Below are 21,237 nucleotides of genomic sequence, written 5' to 3'. Positions count from 1 at the left end.
GCCGGCACACTGTGGCGCCGGCACATGCACAGTTCAGACCTGATCGGCACAGCACGGATCACGTCTGAATTAGGCCCTATGTGCTAATAGTTGTAAGTAACCCCTAACTGTAAAACTATGAACCTGTTCCTCATTCCTCTTATCACTATGGTACTATTGGTTAAGTAAGATGGTTGAGGAATAGGGCGTAAATAGTTAAATCTATTGAGGCTGAACTCCTATCAGTGTTCTGGAATCTTCTGGTCTTCATTGTGTTGGCTCATGCTTAAAGATTCCTGTGGGACTATACTCTCTTGCTCCAGTCGAGACAATGCAATGGCTGTGCCATATATCAGTCGGCAGGGCAGAGCTAAGAGTCTTCAGGCCATGGTGGAAACCTCTTCTCGGAGGGGGTGACACCAAAATGTCAGCTCCTCCGCTGTGATAGGAGCTGGGTGTTGCAGTGTGATATAATCCTGCAGTGTGATATCCATTATCCTTTCTGCTAGGCTGCGCCTCTCCACGACTGCAGCAGGGGACTCCCATAAGGAACCCTTTATCCGAGGCCACGCCCTTTTTCTCTGACGTCCTAAGTGGATGCTGGGACTCCGTAAGGACCATTGGGAATAGCGGCTCCGCAGGAGACTGGGCACAACTAAAGAAAGCTTTGGGACTACCTGGTGTGCACTGGCTCCTCCCACTATGACCCTCCTCCAGACCTAAGTTAGAATCTTGTGCCCGGCTGAGCTGGATGCACACTAGGGGCTCTCCTGAGCTCCTAGAAAGAAAGTATATTTTAGGTTTTTTATTTTACAGTGAGATCTGCTGGCAACAGACTCACTGCAGCGAGGGACTAAGGGGAGAAGAAGCGAACCTACCTAACTGGTGGTAGCTTGGGCTTCTTAGGCTACTGGACACCATTAGCTCCAGAGGGATCGACCACAGGACCCGACCTCGATGTTCGGTCCCGGAGCCGCGCCGCCGGCCCCCTTACAGAGCCAGAAGCAAGAAGTGTTCCGGAAAACCGGCGGCAGAAGACTTCTGTCTTCCACAAGGTAGCGCACAGCACTGCAGCTGTGCGCCATTGCTCCTCATACACACCTCACACTCCGGTCACTGATGGGTGCAGGGCGCTGGGGGGGGGGGGGGGGGGCGCCCTGAGGGCAATATAATACACCTTGGCTGGCAAATCATCACAATATATAGTCCCAGGGCTATATATGTGATAAATTACCCCTGCCAGAATCCATGAAAAAAGCGGGAGAAAAGTCAGCCGAAAAAGGGGCGGGGCTATCTCCCTCAGCACACTGGCGCCATTTTTTCTTCACAGTGCAGCTGGAAGACAGCTCCCCAGGCTCTCCCCTGTAGTTTTCAGGCTCAAAGGGTTAAAAAGAAAGGGGGGGCACTAAATTTAGGCGCAATATGTGTATACAAGCAGCTATTGGGGGAAAAATCACTCAGTTATAGTGTTAATCCCTGCATTATATAGCGCTCTGGTGTGTGCTGGCATACTCTCTCTCTGTCTCCCCAAAGGACTTTGTGGGGTCCTGTCCTCAGTCAGAGCATTCCCTGTGTGTGTGCAGTGTGTTGATACGGCTGTGTCGACATGTTGGATGAGGAAGGTTACGTGGAGGCGGAGCAGAGGCCGATAAATGGGATGTCGCCCCCTGTGGGGCCGACACCAGAGTGGATGGATAGGTGGAAGGTATTAACCGACAATGTCAACTCCTTACATAAAAGGCTGGATGACGTAACAGCTGTGGGACAGCCGGCTTCTCAGGCCGCGCCTGCCCAGGCGTCTCAAAGGCCATCAGGGGCTCAAAAAACGCCCGTTACCTCAGATGGCAGACACAGATGTCGGCACGGAGTCTGACTCCAGTGTCGACGAGGTTGAGACATATACACAATCCACTAGGAACATCCGTTGCATGATCTCGGCAATAAAAAATGTGTTACACATTTCTGACATTAACCCAAGTACCACATAAAAGGGGTTTTATGTTTGGGGAGAAAAAGCAGCCAGTGTTTTGTTCCCCCATCAGATGAGTGAATGAAGTGTGTAAAGAGCGTGGGTTCCCCCGATAAGAAAATGGTAATTTCTGAAAAGTTACTGCTGGCGTACCCTTTCCAGCCAGAGGATAGGTCACGTTGGGAGATATCCCCTAGGGTGGATAAGGCGCTCACACGTTTGTCAAAAAGGGTGGCACTGCCGTCTTGGGATACGGCCACTTTGAAGGAGCCTGCTGATAAAAAGCAGGAGACTATCCTGAAGTCTGTATATACACACTCAGGTACTATACTGAGACCTGCATTTGCCTCAGCATAAATAGTGCTGCTGCAGCGTGGTCTGATACCCTGTCAGATAATATTAATACCCTAGACAGGGATAATATTTTGCTAACATAGAGCATATTAAAGACGTCGTCTTATATATGAAGAATGCACAGAGGGATATTTGCCGGCTGGCATCCAGAATTAATGCAATGTCCATTCTGCCAGGAGGGTATTAGAGACCCGGCAGTGGACAGGTGATGCTGCCTTTAAAAGGCACATGGAGATTCTGCCTTATAAGGGTGAGGAATTGTTTGGGGATGGTCTCTGGGACCTCGTATCCACAGCAACAGCTGGAAAGAAAATTTTTTACCTCAGGTTTCCTCACTGCCTAAGAAAGCACCGTATTTTCAGGTACAGTCCTTTCGGCTTCAGAAAAGCAAGCGGGTCAAAGGCGCTTCCTTTCTGCACAAAGACAAGGGAAGAAGGAAAAAGCTGCACCAGACAGCCAGTTCCCAGGATCAAAAATCTTCCCCCGCTTCCTCTGAGTCCACCGCATGACGCTGGGGCTCCACAGGTGGAGACAGGTGCGGTGGGGGCGCGTCTCGGGAACTTCAGGGACCAGTGGGCTTGCCCACAGGTGGATCCCTAGGTTCTGCAAGTAGTATCACAGGGATACAGGCTGGAGTTCGAGGCGACTCCCCCTCGCCGTTACCTCACATCAGCCTTGCCTGCTGCCCTCGGAGAAAGGGAGGTAGTACTGGCGGCAATTCACAAGCTGTACTTCCAGCAGGTGAAATCAAGGTACCCCTCCTTCAACAAGGCCGGGGTTACTATTCCAAAATGTTGTGGTACCGAAACCAGACGGTTCGGTAAGACCCATTCTAAAATTGAAATCCTTGAACACTTATATACGAAGTTTCAAGTTCAAAATGGAATCGCTCAGGGCGATTATTGCAAGCCTGGAGAATTTCATGGTATCACTGGACATCAAGGATGCTTACCTGCATGTCCCTATTTACCCTCTTCACCAGGAGTACCTCAAAATTGTGGTACAGGATGGTCATTACCAATTCCAGACGTTGCCGTTGGTCTGTCCCCGGCGCCGAGGGTATTTACCAAGGTAATGACCGAAATAATTATCCCGTGCTTGGACGATCTCCTTATAAAGGCGAGGTCCAGGGAGCAGTTGTTCGTCGGAGTAGCACTATCTCGGGAAGTGCTACAACAGCACGGCTGGATTCTGAATATTCCAAAGTCTCAGCTGGTTCCTACGACGCGTCTACTGTTCCTGGGTATGGTTCTGGACACAGAACAGGATAAAAAGGGTTTCTCCCGGAGGAGAAGTCCTAGGAGTTGTCGTCTCTAGACAGAGACCTCCTAATACAAATACAGGTGTTTGTGCATCAATGCACGCGAGCCCTGGGAAAGATGGTAGCTTCTTAGGAAGAAATTCCATTCGCCAGGTCCCATGCAAGGATCTTCCAGTGGGATCTGTTGGACAAGTGGTCCGGGTCGTATCTTCAGATGCATTGGCGGATAACCCTGTCTCCAAGGGCCAGGGTGTCGCTGTTGTGGTGGCTGTAGAGTGCTCATCTTCTAAAGGGCCGCAGATTCGGCATACAGGACTGGGTCCTGGTGACCACGGATGCCAGCCTTCGAGGCTGGGGGGCAGTCACACAGGGAAGAAACTTCCAAGGACTATGGAAAAGTCAGGAGACTTCCCTACACATAAATATTCTGGAACTAAGGGCCATTTACAATGCCCTAAGTCAGGCTAGACCCCTGCTTCAACACCGGCCGGTGCTGATCTAGTCAGACAACATCACGGCGGTCGCTCATGTAAACCGACAGGGCGGCACAAGAAGCAGGATGGCGATGGCAGAAGCCACAAGGATTCTCCGATGGGCGGAAAATCATGTGTTAGCACTGTCAGCAGTGTTCATTCCCGGAGTGGACAACTGGGAAGCAGACTTTCTCAGCAGACACGACCTCCACCCGGGAGAGTGGGGACTTCATCCAGAAGTCTTCCAAATGATTGTACACCGTTGGGAAAGGCCACAGGTGGACATGATGGCGTCCCGCCTCAACAAAATGCTACAAAGATATTGCGCCAGGTCAAGGGACCCTCAGGCGATAGCTGTGGACGCTCTGGTAACACCGTGGGTGTACCAGTCGGTGTATGTGTTCCCTTCTCTGCCTCTCTTACCCAGGGTAATGAGAATAATAAGTAGGAGAGGAGTAAGAACTATACTCATTGTTCAGGATTGGCCAAGAAGAGCTTGGTACCCAGAACTCCAAGAAATGATCTCAGAGGACCCATGGCCTCTGCCGCTCAGACAGGACCTGCTGCAGCAGGGGGCCTGTCTGTTCCAAGACGTACCGCGGCTGCGTTTGACGGCATGGCGGTTGAACGCCGGATCCTGAAGGAAAAGGGCATTCCGGAGGAAGTTATCCCTACGCTAATTAAAGCTAGGAAAGAAGTGAACGCAAACCATCATCACCGCATATGGCGGAAATATGTTGCGTGCTGTGAGGCCAGGAAGGCCCCAACGGAGGAATTCAGCTAGGTCGATTTCTGCACTTCCTGTAGTCAGGGGTGACTATGGGCCTAAAATTGAGTTCCATTAAGGTCCAGATTTCGGCTCTATCGATTTTCTTCCAAAATAGAACTGGCTTCACTGCCTGAAGTTCAGACTTTTGTTAAGGGAGTGCTGCATAGTCAGCCCCCGTTTGTGCCCCCAGTGGCACCGTGGGATCTCAACGTGGTGTTGGATTTCCTGAAGTCGCATTGGGTTGAGCCACTTAAATCCGTGGAGCTACAATACCTCACGTGGAAAGTGGTCATGCTGTTGGCCTTGGCGTCGGCCAGGCGTGTATCAGAATTGGCGTCTTTGTCATGCAAAAGCCCTTATCTGATTTTTTTATATGGATAAGGCGGAATTGAGGACTCGTTCCCAATTCCTTCCTAAGGTGGTATCAATTTTTCATGTCAACCAACCTATTGTGGTGCCTGCGGCTACTTGGGACTTGGAGGATTCCAAGTTACTGGACGTAGTCAGGGCCTGAAAAGTATATGTTTCCAGGACGGCTGGAGTCAGGAAAACTGACTCGCTATTTATCCTGTATGCACCCAACAAGCTGGGTGCTCCTGCTTCTAAGCAGACTATTGCTCGCTGGATCTGTAGCACGATTCAACTTGCACATTCTGCGGCTGGACTGCCGCACCCTAAATCTGTACAAGCCCATTCCACGAGGAAAGTGGGCTCTTCTTGGGCGGCTGCCCGAGGGGTCTCGGCTTTACAAATTTGCCGAGCTGTTACTTGGTCGGGTTCAAACATTTTTGCAAGAGTCTACAAGTTTGATACCTTGGCTGAGGAGGACCTAGAGTTTGCTCATTCGGTGCTGCAGAGTCATCCGCACTCTCCCGCCCGTTTGGGAGCTTTGGTATAATCCCCATGGTCCTTACGGAGTCCCAGCATCCACTTAGGACGTCAGAGAAAATAAGATTTTACTCACCGGTAAATCTATTTCTCGTAGTCCGTAGTGGATGCTGGGCGCCCATCCCAAGTGCGGATTGTCTGCAATACTTGTTTATAGTTATTGCCTAACTAAAGGGTTATTGTTGATCCATCTGCTGAGAGGCTCAGTTATATTTCATACTGTTAACTGGGTATAGTATCACGAGTTATACGGTGTGATTGGTGTGGCTGGTATGAGTCTTACCCGGGATTCAAAATCCTTCCTTATTGTGTCAGCTCTTCCGGGCACAGTATCCTAACTGAGGTCTGGAGGAAGGTCATAGTGGGAGGAGCAAGTGCACACCAGGTAGTCCTAAAGCTTTCTTTAGTTGTGCCCAGTCTCCTGCGGAGCCGCTATTCCCCATGGTCCTTACGGAGTCCCAGCATCCACTACGGACTACGAGAAATAGATTTACCGGTGAGTAAAATCTTATTTTTTAGCCGCATGTGCAGAAGGCAGATGCCGCCACTGGTGGGCAGAGAGCTTTGTTCCAGTCATCTCCACCATTTTATGTTGAGTCCATCTTGGGGACACTGGGTTTCCTCCCTGTTTATTATTTTGTTGTGCTTGGTGCACAGTTCTCTATTAGGATTTGTTAGATAAAGGACTGGATTGTCAGTGGGGTGAGGAGTTTTTTTGCGTCTCAAGGGTTGCTTAATTTGATATCTATACAGTATGGGGTATATGCAATTGCGGGAATTCGACCGTTTTTAAATTCGACACAATTCGACAGTCAGACACCCTCCCACCCGGACCCGAATTCGACATATTCAATAAAAAAAACGGATTCGACAGTCCCGCTGTCGAAAAACGGACCAATTGACGATAGTGTGCGTCCTGGATTCGACTTCATGGACGGTACAAAAGTGTTTAAAAAATCCTGCAAAAAAAGCATAACCAGCCTTGGGCTCTTTGAGCCGGTCCTGGTTGTAAAAATACGGGGGGGGGGGGGGAATGACAGGGGATCCACCGTATTTTAACAACCAGCTCCGGGCTCTGCGTCCGGTCCTGGTGCAAAAAATACGGGGGACAAAAGGCGTAGGGGTCCCCGTGATTTTTCACACCAGCACCGGGCTCCACTCGCTGGAGAGATAATGCCACAGCCGGGGGACACTTTTATACCGGTCCCTGTGGCCGTGGCATTAAATCCCCAACTAGTCACCCCTGGCCGGGGTACCCTGGAGGACTGGGGACCCCTTAAATCAAGGGGTCCCCCCCTCCAGCCACCCAAGGGCCAGGGGTGAAGCCCGAGGCTGTCCCCCCCATCCAAGGGCGGCGGATGGGAGGCTGATAGCCAAGTGACAAAATAAAGAATATAGTTTTTTTGTAGCAGAACTACAAGTCCCAGCAAGCCTCCCCCGCAAGCTGGTACTTGGAGAACCACAAGTACCAGCATGCGGGGGGAAACAGGCCCGCTGGTACCTGTAGTTCTACTGCAAAAAAAATACCCAAATAAAAACAGTACACACACCGTGATAGTAAAACTTTTTCTCTAACGTCCTAAGTGGATGCTGGGGACTCCGTCAGGACCATGGAGAATAGCGGCTCCGCAGGAGACAGGGCACAAAAATAAAGCTTTAGGATTAGGTGGTGTGTACTGGCTCCTCCCCCTATGACCCTCCTCCAAGCCTCAGTTAGGTTTTTGTGCCCGTCCGAGCAGGGTGCAATCTAGGTGGCTCTCCTAAAGAGCTGCTTAGAAAAAGTTTTTAGGTTTTTTATTTTCAGTGAGTCCTGCTGGCAACAGGCTCACTGCATCGAGGGGCTTAGGGGAGAGAATTTCAACTCACTTGCGTGCAGGATGGATTGGATTCTTAGGCTACTGGACACCATTAGCTCCAGAGGGAGTCGGAACACAGGTCTCACCCTGGGGTTCGTCCCGGAGCCGCGCCGCCGACCCCCCTTACAGATGCTGAAGATTGAAGGTCCGGAAACAGGCGGCAGAAGGCTCTTCAGTCTTCATGAAGGTAGCGCACAGCACTGCAGCTGTGCGCCATTGTTGTCACACACTTCACACCAAGCGGTCACGGAGGGTGCAGGGCGCTGCTGGGGGCGCCCTGGGCAGCAATATTTAATACCTTTATGGCAAAAGAATACATCACATATAGCCATTGAGGCTATATGTATGTATTTAACCCATGCCAGATATCTAAAACTCCGGGAGAAAAGCCCGCCGAAATAGGGGGCGGGGCTTATTCTCCTCAGCACACAGCGCCATTTTCCTGCTCAGCTCCGCTGTGAGGAAGGCTCTCAGGACTCTCCCCTGCACTGCACTACAGAAACAGGGTAAAACAGAGAGGGGGGGCATTTTTTTGGCGATATTTTGATATATTTAAGCTGCTATAAGGAACAACACTTATATTAGGTTGTTCCCATATATATTATAGCGCTTGGGTGTGTGCTGGCAAACTCTCCCTCTGTCTCCCCAAAGGGCTAGTGGGGTCCTGTCTTCGATAAGAGCATTCCCTGTGTGTCTGCTGTGTGTCGGTACGTGTGTGTCGACATGTATGAGGACGATGTTGGTGTGGAGGCAGAGCAATTGCCGATAATGGTGATGTCACCCCCCAGGGAGTCGACACCGGAATGGATGGCTTTGTTTATGGAATTACGTGATAATGTCAGCACATTACAAAAATCAGTTGACGACATGAGACGGCCGGCAAACCAGTTAGTACCTGCCCAGGCGTCTCAGACACCGTCAGGGGCTGTAAAGCGCCCTTTACCTCAGTCGGTCGACACAGACCCAGACACAGACACTGAATCTAGTGTCGACGGTGATGAAACAAACGTATTTTCAAGTAGGGCCACACGTTATATGATCACGGCAATGAAGGAGGCTTTGCATATCTCTGATACTGCAAGTACCACAAAAAGGGGTATTATGTGGGGGGTGAAAAAACTACCTGTAGTTTTTCCTGAATCAGAGGAATTAAATGATGTATGTGATGAAGCGTGGGTTAACCCAGATAGAAAAGTGCTAATTTCAAAAAAGTTATTAGCATTATACCCTTTCCCGCCAGAGGTTAGGGCGCGCTGGGAAACACCCCCTAGGGTGGATAAGGCGCTCACACGCTTATCAAAACAAGTGGCGTTACCGTCTCCTGATACGGCCGCCCTCAGGGATCCAGCTGATAGGAGACTGGAAACTACCCTAAAAAGTATATACACACATACTGGTGTTATACTGCGACCAGCCATCGCCTCAGCCTGGATGTGCAGTGCTGGGGTCGTCTGGTTGGATTCCCTGACTGAAAATATTGATACCCTGGATAGGGACAGTATTTTATTGACTATAGAGCAATTAAAGGATGCTTTCCTTTATATGCGAGATGCTCAGAGAGATATTTGCACTCTGGCATCGAGAGTAAATGCGATGTCCATATCTGCCAGAAGGAGTTTATGGACGCGACAGTGGTCAGGTGATGCGGATTCCAAACGACATATAGAAGTATTGCCGTATAAAGGGGAGGAATTATTTGGCGTCGGTCTATCGGATCTGGTGGCCACGGCAACTGCCGGAAAATCCACCTTTTTACCTCAGACCCCCTCCCAACAGAAAAAGACACCGTCTTTTCAGCCGCAGTCCTTTCGGTCCTATAAGAACAAGCGGACAAAAGGACAGTCATATCTGCCTCGGGGCAGAGGAAGGGGTAAGAGAGGGCAGCAAGCAGCCCCTGCCCAGGAACAGAAGCCCTCTCAGGGTTCTGCAAAGCCCTCAGCATGACGCTGGGGCCTTACAAGCGGACTCAGGAGCGGTGGGGGGTCGACTCAAGAATTTCAGCGCACAGTGGGCTTGCTCACAGGTGGACCCCTGGATCCTGCAGGTAGTATCTCAGGGTTACAGGTTGGAATTCGAGAAGTCTCCCCCTCGCACGTTCCTAAAGTCTGCTTTGCCAACGTCTCCCTCAGACAGGGCGACGGTATTGGAAGCCATTCACAAGCTGTTTTCTCAGCAGGTGATAGTCAAGGTACCCCTCCTACAACAGGGAAAGGGGTATTACTCCACGCTATTTGTGGTACCGAAGCCGGACGGCTCGGTAAGACCTATTCTAAATCTGAAATCTTTGAACCTGTACATACAAAAATTCAAGTTCAAGATGGAGTCACTCAGAGCAGTGATAGCGAATCTGGAAGAAGGGGACTTTATGGTGTCCCTGGACATAAAGGATGCTTACCTGCATTTCCCAATTTGCCCTTCACATCAAGGGTACCTCAGGTTCGTGGTGCAAAACTGTCATTATCAGTTTCAGACGCTGCCGTTTGGATTGTCCACGGCACCTCGGGTCTTTACCAAGGTAATGGCCGAAATGATGATTCTTCTGCGAAGAAGAGGCGTATTAATTATCCCTTACTTGGACGATCTCCTGATAAGGGCAAGGTCCAGAGAACAGCTGGAGGACGGAGTAGCACTAACCCAACTAGTGCTGCAACAACACGGGTGGATTCTGAATTTTCCAAAATCTCAGTTGACCCCGACGACACGTCTGCTGTTCCTGGGAATGATTCTGGACACGGTTCAGAAAAAGGTGTTTCTTCCGGAGGAGAAAGCCAGGGAGTTATCCGAACTTGTCAGGAACCTCCTAAAACCAGGGAAAGTGTCTGTGCATCAATGCACAAGAGTCCTGGGAAAGATGGTGGCTTCTTACGAAGCGATTCCATTCGGCAGATTCCACGCACGAACTTTTCAGTGGGATCTGCTGGACAAATGGTCCGGATCACATCTGCAGATGCATCAGCGGATAACCTTATCGCCACGGACAAGGGTGTCTCTTCTGTGGTGGTTGCAGAGTGCTCATCTGTTAGAGGACCGCAGATTCGGCATACAGGACTGGGTCCTGGTGACCACGGATGCCAGTCTGAGAGGCTGGGGAGCGGTCACACAGGGAAGAAACTTCCAGGGAGTATGGTCAAGCCTGGAGATGTCTCTTCACATAAATATACTGGAGCTAAGAGCGATTTACAATGCTCTAAGTCTGGCAAAACCCCTGCTTCAGGGTCAGCCGGTGTTGATCCAGTCGGACAACATCACGGCAGTCGCCCACATAAACAGACAGGGCGGCACAAGAAGCAGGACAGCAATGGCAGAAGCTGCAAGGATTCTTCGCTGGGCGGAAGATCATGTGATAGCACTGTCAGCAGTATTCATTCCGGGAGTGGACAACTGGGAAGCAGACTTCCTCAGCAGACACGATCTACACCCGGGAGAGTGGGGACTTCATCCAGAAGTCTTCCACATGATTGTGAACCGTTAGGAAAAACCAATGGTGGATATGATGGCGTCCCGCCTCAACAAAAAACTGGACAGGTATTGCGCCAGGTCAAGAGACCCTCAGGCAATAGCTGTGGACGCTCTGGTAACACCGTGGGTGTTCCAGTCAGTGTATGTGTTCCCTCCTCTGCCTCTCATACCAAAAGTACTGAGAATTATACGGCAAAAGGGAGTAAGAACGATACTAGTGGCTCCGGATTGGCCAAGAAGAACTTGGTACCCGGAACTTCAAGAGATGCTCACGGAGGATCCGTGGCCTCTACCTCTAAGACGGGACCTGCTTCAACAGGGACCGTGTCTATTCCAAGACTTACCGCGGCTGCGTTTGACGGCATGGCGGTTGAACGCCGAATTCTAAGGGAAAAAGGCATTCCGGAAGAGGTCATTCCTACACTGGTAAAAGCCAGGAAGGAGGTGACTGCACAACATTATCACCGCATTTGGAGAAAATATGTTGCGTGGTGTGAGGCCAGGAAGGCCCCCACGGAGGAATTTCAACTGGGTCGATTCCTACATTTCCTGCAAACAGGATTGTCTATGGGCCTCAAATTGGGGTCCATTAAGGTTCAAATTTCGGCCCTGTCGATTTTCTTCCAGAAAGAATTGGCTTCAGTTCCTGAAGTCCAGACTTTTGTAAAAGGAGTACTACATATACAGCCCCCGGTTGTGCCCCCAGTGGCACCGTGGGATCTTAATGTAGTCTTGGATTTTCTCAAATCCCATTGGTTTGAGCCGCTCAAATCGGTGGAGTTGAAGTATCTTACATGGAAAGTAACCATGCTACTGGCCCTGGCTTCAGCCAGGAGGGTATCAGAATTGGCGGCTTTATCATATAAGAGCCCATATCTGATTTTCCATACGGACAGGGCAGAACTGCGGACGCGTCCTCATTTTCTGCCTAAGGTGGTGTCAGCGTTTCACCTGAACCAGCCTATTGTGGTGCCTGCGGCTACTAACGATTTGGAGGATTCCAAGTTGTTGGACGTGGTCCGGGCATTGAAAATATATATTTCAAGAACGGCGGGAGTCAGAAAGTCTGACTCACTGTTTATATTATTTGGTATTTACAAGAAGAGAAGAAAGACTCTATGTTGGGGCACTCTTAATAAAAAATTAGACATCTAAAACGTAACTTTTAATAAATATATATAAAAATTAAAGTGACATGGTTAATAAGTTTATACATAGCAGTTATGTCAAACTGAACAAAATAGATATAGTAATGAACGCCTTGGTGAAAAATATTTGTGATACAATAAAAAATGGTCTATCTGTAAGATATAATAGGTTATATATTTTTTTTGATCCCAACAAGAGATATGCTTTGGTTACCTCTGCGTTATAAATGTTTTCAAGTGAAAAAGAGAGGGAGGTCAATGTAATATGACAAATTAGATTAATTAAATAATTAAATAATTAAATAATTAAAAATGTTGCCTATAAGGGTTACTTTACACCTACTGCTCTATGTTTAGGCAGCCGTGTACCCAGAAAGGCTTTTGCTGGGTAAATATGGTATAAATCGACTTATGCTACAAGCAAAGAGGTCTATGAATGTAGAAGTAATTTATGCAAAATAGAATATTTCGTATATACTTTATTGGGTAAAAACCCTAAATTAGATAATGACAATAAGAAAAGATTAGGTAAGGAAGAAAGAAGTTGAGGTTATAAAAGGAGGTGTCTTACTTCTGCTGTTCAGCTGGGTTGTTTACTGCACCTGGTGTTCGCTGCTGGTCCCCCACGCAGTTACTGACCAGGCCTGCCACAGATTTGCTTCCAAGATCGAACGGGATCAGGCGTATCCTGTGGAGTATGGCCGTAATCTGCTGAATGAGAGAGTATGACTACCAAGATGCTTCTGCTGTCCAGGTTAGTGGATGAGAGAGCATGAAAATTGTAGGCTGTATATAAGGGAGAGAATATGGAGATAATTTTTTCAATATTGCTGATAGAAAATGTACTTTCAAAGATCTCTTCAAAAATATAGGCCTATAATGGATTGATTTCCAATTTAATAGTGAAGAGTACTATTGATTACACATCGATGCACATTATCACAGTAGTTGGTGAAAAGAAATTTGAGATACCTTAATGAATATTAAGTATACAAATGCTGAGAAATACTTGGAAGGTAGATATAACTTAATGATCACATAGATGTATCACTAGTAAATGTCAATAAACTGAAATTGTTAGTATGCAAAAAAAAAAAAAAAAAAAAAAGAAAAAAAAAAAAAAGGGGGTACAGTTCTCCTGTTTTGCTTTGTAACAGATGTATGCCTCTGATAGAGAGGTTAAGCTATCACCTGATTACAGAAAGAATGCATAATTGTGCTAAGGTTATTACACTCTCATGACCAATTGATGTTTATAATCACATAGCTTAGTAACCAAAAAGCATTTTTTTAGATAATAACAGTTGGGAGAAAAATTGTTTAAAGATCTTGTTGCCCAAGATCCTAAAGGTGAAACGGTCCGTCTGGTTTACTTAGTGGGATTCAGTGGGACTGCGCAGCCCACCCCCAGAGAAGGAACACTGTGGTCTAGTAAGCGCCCTTTTTGGGCAACAAGATCTTTAAACAATTTTTCTCCCAACTGTTATTATCTAAAAAAATGCTTTTTGGTTACTAAGCTATGTGATTATAAACATCAATTGGTCATGAGAGTGTAATAACCTTAGCACAATTATGCATTCTTTCTGTAATCAGGTGATAGCTTAACCTCTCTATCAGAGGCATACATCTGTTACAAAGCAAAACAGGAGAACTGTACCCCCTTTTTTTTTTTTTCTCTTTTTTTTTTTTTTTTTTTGCATACTAACAATTTCAGTTTATTGACATTTACTAGTGATACATCTATGTGATCATTAAGTTATATCTACCTTCCAAGTATTTCTCAGCATTTGTATACTTAATATTCATTAAGGTATCTCAAATTTCTTTTCACCAACTACTGTGATAATGTGCATCGATGTGTAATCAATAGTACTCTTCACTATTAAATTGGAAATCAATCCATTATAGGCCTATATTTTTGAAGAGATCTTTGAAAGTACATTTTCTATCAGCAATATTGAAAAAATTATCTCCATATGCTCTCCCTTATATACAGCCTACAATTTTCATGCTCTCTCATCCACTAACCTGGACAGCAGAAGCATCTTGGTAGTCATACTCTCTCATTCAGCAGATTACGGCCATACTCCACAGGATACGCCTGATCCCGTTCGATCTTGGAAGCAAATCTGTGGCAGGCCTGGTCAGTAACTGCGTGGGGGACCAGCAGCGAACACCAGGTGCAGTAAACAACCCAGCTGAACAGCAGAAGTAAGACACCTCCTTTTATAACCTCAACTTCTTTCTTCCTTACCTAATCTTTTCTTATTGTCATTATCTAATTTAGGGTTTTTACCCAATAAAGTATATACGAAATATTCTATTTTGCATAAATTACTTCTACATTCATAGACCTCTTTGCTTGTAGCATAAGTCGATTTATACCATATTTACCCAGCAAAAGCCTTTCTGGGTACACGGCTGCCTAAACATAGAGCAGTAGGTGTAAAGTAACCCTTATAGGCAACATTTTTAATTATTTAATTATTTAATTATTTAATTAATCTAATTTGTCATATTACATTGACCTCCCTCTCTTTTTCACTTGAAAACATTTATAACGCAGAGGTAACCAAAGCATATCTCTTGTTGGGATCAAAAAAAATATATAACCTATTATATCTTACAGATAGACCATTTTTTATTGTATCACAAATATTTTTCACCAAGGCGTTCATTACTATATCTATTTTGTTAAGTTTGACATAACTGCTATGTATAAACTTATTAACCATGTCACTTTAATTTTTATATATATTTATTAAAAGTTACGTTTTAGATGTCTAATTTTTTATTAAGAGTGCCCCAACATAGAGTCTTTCTTCTCTTCTTGTAAATACCTTAAAATTACTGACTCTGGGAGCACCACCGACTAGTAATTGTCACATTCTGTGTACATTATCAGCTTAAAGTCGGTCACAGACCAAGAATCCCTTTTTAGGCCAAGGTCTGCATTAATAACCTGTTGCGGAACTATCCCTATAAGATTTATCACTGTTTATATTGTATGCACCCAACAAGATGGGTGCTCCAGCGTCTAAGCAGACGATTGCTCGTTGGATTTGTAGCACAATTCAACTTGCACATTCTGTGGCAGGCTTGCCACAACCTAAATCTGTCAAGGCCCATTCCACAAGGAAAGTGGGCTCATCCTGGGCGGCTGCCCGGGGGGTCTCGGCATTACAACTCTGCCGAGCTGCTACTTGGTCAGGGGCAAACACGTTTGCAAAATTCTACAAATTTGATACCCTGGCTGAGGAGGACCTTGAGTTCTCTCATTCGGTGCTGCAGAGTCATCCGCACTCTCCCGCCCGTTTGGGAGCTTTGGTATAATCCCCATGGTCCTGACGGAGTCCCCAGCATCCACTTAGGACGTTAGAGAAAATACGAATTTACTTACCGATAATTCTATTTCTCGTAGTCCGTAGTGGATGCTGGGCGCCCATCCCAAGTGCGGATTGTCTGCAATACTTGTACATAGTTATTGTTACAAACAAATTCGGGTTGTTATTGTTGTGAGCCGTCTGTTCAGAGACTCCTACGTTTGTCATACTGTTAACTGGGTTCAGATCACAGGTTGTACAGTGTGATTGGTGTGGCTGGTATGAGTCTTACCCGGGATTCAATATCCTTCCTTATTGTGTACGCTCGTCCGGGCACAGTATCCTAACTGAGGCTTGGAGGAGGGTCATAGGGGGAGGAGCCAGTGCACACCACCTGATCCTAAAGCTTTATTTTTGTGCCCTGTCTCCTGCGGAGCCGCTATTCTCCATGGTCCTGACGGAGTCCCCAGCATCCACTACGGACTACGAGAAATAGAATTATCGGTAAGTAAATTCTTATTATTACATACATGCACATCGACACACACATACTTACCTATGTTGACACGAGGCTCGGTCCTCTTCACCAGTAGAATCCACGGGTTACCTGTAAATAAAATTATACTCACAAAAATCCTGTGTAGATCTGTCCTCTTCTTGTTTGTAATCCACGTACTTTACTTGGCAAAATAATAAAATGCAAAACCCTATCCACGCACTGAAAGGGGTCCCATGTTTACACATGGGACCCCTTTCCCCGAATGCCGGGACCCCCTGTGACTCCTGTCAAAGAGGGTCCCTTCAGCCAATCAGGGAGCGCCACGTCGTGGCACTCTCCTGATTGGCTGTGCGCGTCTGAGCTGTCAGGCGGCGCATAGCACAAAGGGCGCTCCATTATATTCAATGGTAGGAACTTTGCGGTCAGCGGTTGACCGCGAGTAACCTCAACCGCTGACGCAAAGTTCCCACCATTGGATACAATGGAGTGCCTATGTGCTACATTGTATCTCGAGTGCGCCGCCTGACAGCTCAGACGCGCACAGCCATTTCCCCGGATACCTGTCCACGCTCACTGGACTCTGGTGCAGTGCAAGGGTCTCCTAGTAACCCTAGTGTTCAGAGTCTACTGAGCTGCCGGCTAGAGAGGAGGGGACCCAGACTGCATACTCCTGTCTTAATGCGCCTCTGGTATGCACCTTGAACATTATGCTTGGTCAGGTTGCAATGACAAAGCTTTATCCCCTCCAGCCTCTATGCTTTGTTTTTAGCAATTTGGTATCACTAGTCGATGGTAAAGGAAGCAAGCAGTATCTTGCAGCTAGTTCCATAGTGGGATGACTAAATCCAGGAAGATTATAGTGTGAACAGCACCTCTATTTGAAGCAAAATGATAAATGCAACCTTTTTATTTACCTAGAATGATGATATTAACAATGACCAAGAACCTGGCATTTTGCTTACTGCGCACACCATTACCTCTGAAACCACCAGCAGTACCACCACCACCCAGATTACCAAGGTAAAGTGCTGCAGAATTGCCTTAAGCTTTTTACCTGTAACCTGTCAGTTCATGTATGCTTGACATTTAATGTGCAAATTAATAGGACAACAGAATGATCTGCTGTATTTACAGGTAAAGCACGATGCTGGAAGTTTGTATGTATGTTGGCACTATGTCTCCACCCCTCGCAGCCCCCCTCCCAGATGGAATACAGTCAATATACCGGCTGTTGGTATCCCGGCGTTCAGGAGACCGAAGCCGGAATCCCGACAGCCTAAGAAATACAGACCCCGGGAATCGAGACACACACTGGGAATAAAACCTGTGGCAAGCAACGTGAGCCACCGGGCCTGATGTGTGGCAAGCGCACTCCCTTCTGGGATTCCACCAGAGGGGATGTGGCAGTCGATATAGTGACAGCCGTCATCCCGTCTGCCGGGATTTCATATGTATCCCTCCCAGATAGATAAAAATAGCTGACCTATATATATATATATATATATATATATATATATATATATATATATATATATATATTTAACTGCGCATGGGATAAGTCTCTAAATTCATTTAAAAAACACAATCACTTAAATTGTCCTCATTAGTTGTATGATGCCGTCAATTCCTCAAAGCCGATCCACCGGCTCGATACATGTATGTGTAGCCGTATCCGTGAGTAAATAAAAATGCTATTTATCAGTAAAAGCATTTTCATTTACGGATGCGTCTTCCTGTTTTCTGCTTTTATATATATATATATATATATATATATATATATATATATATATATATATATATATAATGTGTGTATGTGTGTGTGTATATGTATGTGTGTTTGTTTGTTTGTTTGTTTGTTTATATATATATATATATATATATATATACACTCACACACACACACATATATATGTCGGGTGGGTACGTCCAGCTGCCCCTGTGGGGGAGAAATTCAGCAATTTAGGGGTGACAAATTTAAATTAATGTTATCTTGTCACCCCCAACCTAAAAACGTTGTGCCACCCCTGCAACCAAATAATACTCTGTGTGTAGCTTTAGTTATTGTCAAAATCTCTTTCACTTGACTCCTTCAGACCGTGAAAGGTGGCATCTCCGAGACTCGAATAGAGAAGAGAATAGTCATTACAGGCGATGGAGACCTGGATCATGACCAGGTAACAGGGCTATATATTTGTGGGGGATTTTACTGGACTAAAGAGTATGTTAATCAAATAAGATCTTATGTAAATGTTTGGAAGGTTTCTCCTTGATTTTGCATATTTCTAAGTGTGTTACATTTCATCAGGTTCTGGTACAAGCTATCAAAGAGGCAAAGGAGCAACACCCTGACATGTCAGTAACCAAGGTGGTGGTTCATCAAGAGACCGAAATAGCGGAAGAATAATGAAATCAGGTAAGAGTTCATGCCACTGATCTCAGTCCATATTCTGCTTGAAGGATAAATGTCCAGTAAATGTATAAATTAGTGGAAGGTGATTTAAGCTCTGTAAATTTCTGCACAGTACAGTGCTGCTACATAAATGATAATATATAATTCCCATTTAGTAACGCTGTTACGTTTAGACGTGTACAGTCTAAATTCTCTGCCACACAAACTCATAGTGGGAGATTCAAATGTTTGAAAAGTCGGTTGGGTGTCTGTTTTTTCCTGTCTATTAGATAGGAAAAAACAGACTCCCAACTGACTTTTCAAACATTTGAATCTCCCCCATAGAGTCCATTTTGGAGCATGTAACGTGCAATAAATGTATGGCCCTGCTTCGTCCTTTATTGAGGCAGAGCAGGACCAATTAGTGATGAAGTGTATGAACAAAGCATTTGCTGATGAGAGAGAGTGTTAGCTCACCTCTGTGGCGAATCGCTCTCTCCCTCTTTTGGCATCTGACCAGCGCTTGCAGTGAATCTGCGAATGCGCAGGTCAAATCTTCCCAGCAGCACTGCGTCTGATTGAAAAGAGTAAAAAAAAAAAAATTTTTTTTTTAAACTTAGTCCCTGGCTGCATATTCTGACAGCCACGGACAGTGGGTTGTGTGCTGCAACAACCAGGGCCGGTTCCGGGGCTTCTGGCGCCCCGGGCGGCATTAGGGGGCGTGGCTTTGTACAGGGGGCGTGGTCATTTAAGCCCCCTGTACAGACTGAAATGATGTGCGGTGCGCGATGACGTCATCGCGCACCGCACAGCAAAGGTCCTCTCCACGAAGGGAAACTAGACGCGTAGCGTCCCTTCGTGGAGAGGACCTTTTCTTTGCGGTGCGCGATGACGTCATCGCGCACCGCACAGTAAAGGACCTCTCCACGAAGGGAAACTAGACGCGTACGCGTCTAGTTTCCCTTCCCAGCGGCAGCAGGCGGGCAGCGGGGGGCACACAGCAGCAGCGGATCTTGCCCTGGTGCGGCGCCCTCCGGAAGGTGGCGCCCCGGGCAAAAGTCCTGCTTGCCCGTGGCAAGATCCGCTACTGGCAACAACAGCTGGATAGATACAGCTGTCGGAATACTCCGTACCACTGACCGTTCATAACTTGCAAAACCAGATTGACGCCCTATTTAGGCATAGGTGCGCTGATAATGACAAGGGTGCATATACACATAACTTGCACAGTGCCACGTATAGACATGTAAAACCTATTCATACATCTGCCTCTTTGTTACTTTTGCAACAAATCATTGTCTTTTCAGATCTTTATTGCAATCCTTTTTTGGGACCATGAACACAAACCAGCAAGTTTCCAAAAGATGCCCGATCCCTGGACAAATCTCCTCAGAGAGCCGACAAGAATAATAATCAGATCCTCAGTTGCGACCATAATGTTACTGGAACAATTCCCTTCTATAGCAGTGTTCTGCTTATGTTTTACACTCACGTTCTTATCACAAAATCTAGATTGTCTCTGTATTGGAGGGGTCTCTCCTATATACATTAGGAGATTTTTAAATATTTTGTAAGTTTTAAATTCAATCACTTTTGCATGGTGTTTGTATACTGTGAACAATGAATGTGACTATTACATCTGACAATGTAGGTGTAGACACTGCCCATTAAGTTAAGCTGTGAGTGATGACTTCTCTGCAGAACTAGGAGGAAGACGACAACTATGTGGTGCTATAGTTTGTTGGATTCCAAAAATGCTTGCATAGATAACAAAAACTGGTATAGGAAGGTTTTGTGCGTATCATCTTTGTTCTATCTGGGAGTGATATACTGTTAACACTCTATGTAGGTTGCAATCCATGTCCCGTACAATAGTTTATTTACTGTGTATTTCTGATTTATTAACATCTATCCGTCACCTCCAACTGTCACTTTATAGTGGTAGCGATTAATATTTTACCTCCCAGCTGTCGGTGTCACTGCGACCCAAGAGTTAGAGGAACAGACTACATACATGCTGTCCAACAGGCCACACCTATTATCTGCCACTATCTTTGGCGTTTTTTATGTAGCAAAGTGTGTATACGTTCTCTAACGCCCCATGTTTGTCATCTGCATAGCAAGGAAGATGCAGGGCCGAGGGTAATTAAAATGAAGCAAATGTGTGCGAAAACAGCTTTTTTTTCCTTAACCTTTTTAGTATATTTGCAATTATTGAATCTCATTCACAAAATGAAAACAAAAAACCTCATGATGTATTATTTTCTACTTTTAAATAATGAAGGATATTTGTAAATGTGGTTTACTTCAATTTTTATATATATATATATAAATGAGTTGTAATAGGGTCGTATTTTAGCACATTTTACTGGCTTATGAGGTGAAGAGTAATTTCTCATCATGTTGTTGCAGGATTACACATTGAAGTAAATATTTGTAGCTTTGGAAATGTGTCGTCTCTTCGTTTTTTAAATACAACTTTTGGGTTAAATCTCATTGTGTTGTCTCTTATTACTCCATTCTGCTGTATATTGTATACAGTATATTTGTCCAGCATGTATTGTGTTACATTCCTTGGATTAAGCTGATATTTCAGGATTCAGGAGCCGGACACAAAAATGCTTTAAGATGGCAGGCCTGCATTTTCCTATGAAACACAAATGCCCTCTATAAGCATAATCAGTGAAAACTGGGCATATTGAAGTGTTTTAGCTGATATATTTATTATATAACAGGGTTAATCATCCAGTGAATTAATGGTTAAGGGAATTCTCTTGTTTAAGACAATGGTGTATGTAGAAGATAAAACATAACAATTTTGAGACAAGTACCAACATCATTACTATGTCCACTTTTTAAATATTATTAAA

At 45.8% G+C, this 21,237-nt stretch overlaps 1 protein-coding gene across 15 annotated transcripts in view; it reads left to right on the top strand.

The window, feature by feature from the left end:
* Window positions 1-20,863, top strand: part of LOC135037197 (protein 4.1-like) — a 388,175-nt gene extending 367,312 nt beyond the window's left edge. For all 15 annotated transcript variants that reach the window (XM_063954534.1, XM_063954533.1, XM_063954544.1 and 12 more), the window contains 4 exons: window positions 16,897-16,998; window positions 18,072-18,152; window positions 18,284-18,391; window positions 19,675-20,863. In XM_063954534.1, coding sequence (XP_063810604.1) covers window positions 16,897-16,998; window positions 18,072-18,152; window positions 18,284-18,382 — 282 coding nt within the window. In that variant the 3' untranslated portion in view covers window positions 18,383-18,391; window positions 19,675-20,863. The remainder of the gene's footprint in view (window positions 1-16,896; window positions 16,999-18,071; window positions 18,153-18,283; window positions 18,392-19,674) is intronic.
* The last annotated feature ends 374 nt before the right edge of the window (window positions 20,864-21,237 follow it).

The sequence above is a fragment of the Pseudophryne corroboree genome, chromosome 2 (assembly GCF_028390025.1).
Source record: "Pseudophryne corroboree isolate aPseCor3 chromosome 2, aPseCor3.hap2, whole genome shotgun sequence".
In the NCBI taxonomy this organism is placed as follows: domain Eukaryota; kingdom Metazoa; phylum Chordata; class Amphibia; order Anura; family Myobatrachidae; genus Pseudophryne; species Pseudophryne corroboree.
This window is presented reverse-complemented; position numbering and strand designations above follow the sequence as displayed.